This window comes from Petaurus breviceps, unplaced genomic scaffold (genome assembly GCF_028583685.1).
Source record: "Petaurus breviceps papuanus isolate PSGF00001 unplaced genomic scaffold, PetGlider_PUasm1.0 490, whole genome shotgun sequence".
NCBI classification, from domain to species: Eukaryota; Metazoa; Chordata; class Mammalia; order Diprotodontia; family Petauridae; genus Petaurus; species Petaurus breviceps.
This window is the reverse complement of record NW_027186352.1, coordinates 24732007-24738882: the sequence shown is the minus strand read 5'-3', so window position 1 is coordinate 24738882 and position 6876 is coordinate 24732007. Positions and strand designations below refer to the sequence as shown.

At 45.4% G+C, this 6876-nt stretch overlaps 1 protein-coding gene across 3 annotated transcripts in view; it reads right to left on the bottom strand.

Annotated features, from left to right (window-relative positions):
• The window catches only part of ARID5B (AT-rich interaction domain 5B), a 213128-nt gene extending 207300 nt beyond the window's left edge, over positions 1-5828 (bottom strand). The window contains exons 1-2 of one of the 3 annotated variants that reach the window (XM_069101850.1): positions 5681-5828; positions 5005-5259 (exon numbers count right to left, since the gene is read on the bottom strand). In XM_069101850.1, the coding sequence (XP_068957951.1) occupies positions 5005-5259; positions 5681-5701 (276 nt within the window). In that variant the 5' untranslated portion in view covers positions 5702-5828. Of the gene's footprint in view, positions 1-3598; positions 4034-5004; positions 5314-5680 lie in introns of those variants that run through there. The other 2 variants (XM_069101849.1, XM_069101851.1) reach the window with 2 other exon arrangements.
• Positions 5829-6876: the final 1048 nt, after the last annotated feature.

Sequence of the window (6876 nt, the reverse complement as noted above, 5' to 3'; positions counted from 1 at the left end):
TATATATATATATATATATATATATATATATATATATATATATATATGTATATATACACACACACATATATATGTATATATATATATATATATATATGAACACTACATTTACAGTTATGTAAATGTAGACCAAACAGCAGGGTAACCAAAAGCCTCAATTTCTTCTAGAATTGACCATATATGCTGGCATCATGGAGATATGCCACTTTTGGTAGGGAAAAGCAGAGGCAAGCACATTTTGGAACAGTTGGTGGGAACATGAAAGCCATTGTTATGGTAGATGACCCCCACAAAGGATTGAATGCCAATGCTGCCATTTGGGTCAGAGAGCTCTAGGGAGCCTTGAATCTAGAGTCTGAGAAGCTGGGTTGGAATTTTTGCTCAGCTGCTTAGGGAGAATCATAGGTCAAGATATGGTAAGGGACCTTGAATGGGCAGTTTGGTAGCACAGTGGTTAGAGCCCTGGGCCTGTAGTCAGGAAGACTTCTCTCCCTGAGTTCAAATATGGCCCCAGATACTGTGCGACCCTGGGCAAGTCACTGAACCTTGTTTGCCTTGGTTTCTTCATCTGTAAAATGAGCCAGAGAAGGAAATGGCAAACCATTCCAGCATTTTTGCCAAGAAAAATCCAAATGGGATCACAGAGAGTCAGACAGGACCAAACAACAAGAAGAGAAGTCTGAGAATATCTAGTCCAATCCCCCTCCTTTTACAGACAGGAAACAAGGGATAAGGAATTTGTCCTAGATCATGTGGGTAGTAACTGGGAGGTGTGTGATTTAAATCTAGATTTTACCGCTCTAGGGCAAAGGCTCTTTCCTTTGTATCAGGTTCCCAAATCTGTACCAATCTTGGGTAAATTATTTAATCCGCCAAACCTCAGTTTCCTTCTCAGTAAAAGGAAGGGGTTGGATTAGGTGATGGCCAAATAAACCTATTAATTCTAACCCAAATCATCCTGCATCGGTGGGACACCCAAACTCCAAGCTCTTCAGAAACATTACTTTGCTAATCCTTATCCAGAGGTGCAGTCCATCACCTTTTTTTCTCCCCTCCTCCCTCCACCCCTCCCCAGGACCAGGCATACTGCTGGCCAGGCTGAAATAGGAACCTGAGAGTTGTCTGCAAGCCTATTTCAAGAGGCTATAAAATTGCCATTAAACTAAGCACTTGGCAACTTGAAAATAAATGTCATCAGAAGTTACCAAGTAACAGAATGGTTGCCTGCCTACTTTGCCATTTTCCTTCTCTGAAGAGCAAATGGCTGAATGTTTCAATTGTGGGGAATTATTGATGAAATTTAACCCCTTCTGGGCACTGGACTGCTACTCATTCTTTTGGCAAAGACAAAAGAAGAAGAAATTATGAGACTGGGTAAACTGAAGCTTCTTATATTGGCCATCATTTACAAAAATACCTACAACAATCACCAAATGAATCTCTCTGCTCCTTGGAGCTAACAGGGTGTATACACACACGGTATTACGATAATTACTACAGTGTTATTGTTGTGGATATCAACCTCTGACTAGCTCTTAGCTGAACTCTCAGGATAAAGCCAATTGGTCCGCTAACCAACCATGTTACTCATACCCAGCACCCAATGACCTTTGACATTTGTGACTGACAATTGTGAAATGTACAAGATTACAAGCTTCCATGATATAATATATACAATGTGGAGCTCTGGGGAATAGTGAGCTTTCTCTCTAACAATTATGTTCTGCAGAGTCTTGCAACATAAATCTCTATATTACCAGAAGTCTAAGAAAGATAACAGGGTGTTTCTATTAAGGAAACAAAAAACAAACAAACACAACCCTGCCTCAAAACAAGCCCTAAGTGTCCTTTAGGAATAGATGCTGATGTCAGTTACATAAAGGAATTACTACCCTCTACTGAGTTACTTAAAATAAACTGTGCTCTGCTGATTAAAAGTGCTAAATGTTTTCCTTAAGTAACAAAGTGTAAATCACTAAGAAGCTTTGCATTTTCCTTACCCATTTACACACCAAATTTATCATTCAAAACTATTTAACATCAATAATAAAAATCATTTCAATGTATATAAACAAGTTAATGGAGTAAGTGAAAACAAAGTACATTTGTTAATGGGAGTGTGATGTTGCCCTCTCTAGGTCCTGGCTCTAAGTGCGAGTTTCTGTAGGCTCTCGGCCAAAGAAGTATGAGCTCTTGCTGGTGCTGCTGCTGCTGCTGCTGCTGCTGCTGCCGCGGCTGCTGCTGCTAGTCTGCTAATGAATGACTAACTTAGGCCAGGGGGGAAATGACATCACCAGGGTGGAAAACCGATCCGCATTAGGAAACTTTCTACCTGCTCTAACATTTTTCATAATTATTTTACACAATGCAACTCACATTTGCATAATTTTAAGGCGTGTCATTATTTTCGACTCAAAATTGTTTTAATATGGCTGGATAATTCACAATGACATCAGCTGAGGTCCTAATGAAATATACAAGCATAATCATACAGCTAATTACCAGCCATGTTAGCATTAAAAAACAAATCATGCATAATATTAGAGGACGTATATGCAGCTGAGAATTATAAATAGAGTCATCTCCCCACCTCTCCCCCCTCCCCCAGTTTTCTTTAAATGGTAAGATTAATTTTCTCAGGTAAGGTGTCTCACAGTAACAACATGAGCTGATCATTAAAATGGCTCATTTCCCTCTAATAAACAAAGAAAAAGTAGGGTGTTTTTAAAGAAAAAATAGTCACTGTCAGCAGTTTTTTTTAAAGCAAATTTAAACCTTCAGCTGCTCTATTTTTTACCCGCAAGCTAAGCCTCCCTCTCCACTGAATCAGCCAAACAGAAATTAAAACCTGTACCATAGTGGGGTCAACACCAAGTGTTTAAAAAGATCGCAATTCCAATTTCGAAGGTGACCACAAAATATCCCGTAAAACACTGAATAATTTCCTCTTGGGTTTAGTCAGAAGTCTATTAGACTCCAGTTCTTTTCTCTGGATATTTAATCCTTCCCTTTTTCCAGATCACAGGCCATGTTGAAGTAATAAATTTGAAAAGCAAATAATAAGGAATCAGGAGGGGGGGGAGGGGGAGGAGAAAGGGAGGGAGACAGCTGCACAGGAAAGTTGGACAGGGGGAGGGGACAGAAGGAAATCTTGAGAGGGGAGGGGTCAACCCCTCCAATGGTGGATTTCAAGGTTGGCTCTAGGTTCCCAAACATCAGTTCTTAAATTGTAGACAGACACCAGACAATATGGACAGTTAGGACAAAAAAGTGGATTATGGAGAGGGAGTGGAGGGGAGGGATTCAGATTTCAAGAATAGGCAGATCATAGGGCAAACGCTGGACAAACTACAGTAATTAACAAACATATAATACTGATGGGTAATTCGATACTGAGGGAAGGGAGGGGGGTGGCGTCTTAGAAAACTACAATTACTCCATCAGACTCAGGAATGCTGAAGGGGCTGGCAAGCGCCCACTCTAGGAGGAGTTAATGGGGACCCACTAATATCCGAGCCTTACACCTACCTCGCACCTCGGGCGCCTGCCTGCCCCACGGTTAGTTAGCTGCTTTCAGCCACAATATGATTGCCCTGACCTTTCTTTCACTTAAAACAACAGCGGCAGCAGCAGCAACTCGCCAGGCCGTCAGTCAGTCGTAGTGCCCATCGCGCTGCGGGTACACCATCACCACCAAAATAGCTCCCCAGCAGTCACCCGGCGCAGGCAGGCGGGCGGGCGGGGAAGCAGCTGACGCCAGAAGCCCGCAGAACTGCGGTCACCCGTGCAATTACAGCTCGGGAAGGCTGGGCGGGAGGCGGCCGAGCCCCGAGATCGGGACTGGCCAAGTCCTCCGGGGGATCGGGACTGGCCACCTCCGGGCACAGGTCTGGCTCCCGGGGGTGGCCCGTTCCTGCACCCGAGCAAAAAACGTGACGAGGAGGCTCCTCTCCCTACCTACTGGCACCCCCACTCTTCACCAGGGCGACCGTCTGGGAGAGGAAATGACTGGACTTTCAGGGTTAGTGTGAGAGTCACACACCGCTCCCCCACCTCCTCCTCACACACACCCCCGCCCCCCCGCAATCTCCTTTTTGGAAAAGGGCCACTTTTCGTGGAGTCATTTAAAGGGAGTTCAGGCAACAGCTCTCCGAGGGGGAAGGGAGGAGGGGACGGGAGGGGGGACGAGAGGGGGTGGGGTACTGTGCGGGGCGGCGGGGGGGGCGGGAGGAGGAGAGGAGAGAGGGAGAGATAGTTGTTAATGCTTAACGTGTTTGTGCGGGTTACTCGACTGCTTTGAAATACGCCCAGGCAGACCTGCAAGTTATTTGAATGTATTATCCCAGTACCTGTCATTTATCACTTTATTCAACACGTCTCTGCCAGCTCAATAGCTTTTGATCCCAACTCAGCCCTCCATTTCGTAATTTCCGCCCTCTTAAACATATCAAATACTTAAAAAAAAAAAAAAAAAAAAAAAGAAAAAAAAAACTGAAAAAAAAATAAAAACCCCGCAGAGAAATGCCACCCAACCTGAACTAAGCCAGACACAAAGGTAATACATAGAGAGAAGCTGGGAGAGAGCAGAGGAGAAGGGAAAGGGAGAGACCGGGAGACGGGGAGAGATCTCAGCAAAAATACAAAAAGCCTGTGACGTTCAGACAGCAAGCAGCAGCAGCCCGAGCACTAACACACACACACACACACACACACACACACACACACTCCTCCAACAAATCCCCTCTCCAACAAGTTATTTGATCATTACTGGAAAATCAGCAGTTGGATCTTCTTTGTAAAGCTGACAGCCAAAAAACTCTGACAACGGCAAAAAAAAAAAAAAATCGCTCCAGCCCCAGAGAGTGGCGCTACCCCTTTAAAAAAAAAGGCTCGACCACGCCGCTCCCTGCAGAAGTGAACACATACAGTATATTTCAAGCTCGCCCTGTAATAAGCATTACGAGAAAAATAACAGAAAAGAGAGACAAGAGATAGGTTTACCACCTCGCCATGGTCGCTATTCCTGCCCTGGGGAGTGTCTTCTGGGAGGAAATAAAGTTTGGAGCTGGATAAAAGTTGTCTGCTAGTCCTCTCTTCCCACAACAGCTGCAGCTCGGCTATGCAAATCGGATCCTTTGGCTTACATCTTACAAAGAAAAAGTCGCCAAGGGACAAAATTCTTGGTCTGCCTTCAAGGTGGAACTGAAAAGCCTTGTAGAAAATGTACGGTCCGTGCAAGCCACACGGAGAGCCGACCCACTGCAGGGGAGAAAACAATCGTGTAAATAAGACAATCATCGTTCCGCATACATTCAGAGACAGGCACACTCACACTTACACACACACAGTCACCCATCAGATATTAGCTGGGTGGAAAAAATATATCGAGATTACACACAATATCGACCTCCCTTAAAACCCACACCCACACCCCCTCCCCCTTTTCCAGCCCCTCTCCACCCCCCCCCCCCCCGATCCCAGAAGGTAAAATTAAATATGTATGTAGGATGTGTGCAGGAATTTTGGGAAAACAATAAAAATGATTTGGGGAGCTGCAGAGGGCAAAAGTTTGGTGGAAAGTTTGTGGGGGGCTCCGGGGGGGTGTAGGGGTGCGGGCGAGCTGTGGGCCGGGGGGCGGCGGGGCTGCCGGGGGCCGGGGGAGCGGAGCCGAGCAAAATACCTGGAGTGAGCTGAGCTCCATCTCGACGTTCTGAATTGATTGAACTCAACATTCTCTCCAAACTTGTTGGCTTGAATGGATTGCATCAGGTCCTGGCAGGGAAAAGCATTCTCGCCCTCCAGCCGGCTCGCCGTCTCAATATAAAATCAAGCCCACCCCTCCCTGCCTCCACCAAAATGACAAAAAAGGGGGCCTAATATTTCTTCGGCTCCCCAACTTTCCCCTCGTGGCCCAAAGACCCAGCTCTGCCCCGAAACGCCGGGGATCAAATTCACAATCTCGAGAGAGACTGGGTTGGAAACGGGGGGCAGAGCGGATGGATCAAGGCAAAATGCGTGTTCCGGTCCTAAGAAAAATAAAAGACCCCCCAAATCTGCGTCCGCCTTGCACGGGGTTTCCTGCAGATGGCAATGGGGGCGCGCACCCCGGCGTTTCTTTTTTTTCGGGGGGCCGAGGGTGGTGATGCTCGTTCATGCATCTGCCAGGACCTGCTTATATATGTCTAATATAAAGAACGTTTCCTGCAGAGATTCAGGGGCGCCCGCCGCTCTTTAGCAGATCTGATTTTATTAGACATGTAGATTTGTTTGATAGTTAAATTACGCTTCCTCACTGCCATGTTTTCAAGAACTAATCTGTTAAATTATCTTTTGATGCCTATTTACACGGAAGGGAAAAGTGGGTTATCGATTATATAAACATATAAATATTAATGCATTTGTTCGCTTTGCAAAAAAAAAAAACACACTCGGGAAAAGCACACACACACATACACAGGGAAAGGCAAGTGAACCCAGTGTGCACACACACACACACACAGACACACACACACACACACAGACACACGTCCACGGGATTTCTTGTTGTTGGGTTTTTCCCCCTCCCAAACAATATTGAACGGACACCGACTGCATTTAGGGACTGAAACAATAAACGGTGCATGATAAATCAATAAACGCGAGCAGCGAGGCTGCTCGGAATAGGAATCTAGGCTCCCGGTTCTGCGTGTGCATTCTTTAATTTTAAAGTATATACACCAGGACGTGTTTACAATGCTGATGGACGCCAAGGGCGCTCTCAAATGATAATGTGTTTATATAACCCAGTGCTACAGCAATAATATACTAACTCTCTCTCTCTCTCTCTCTTACACACACACACACACACACACACACACACACACACACACACACACA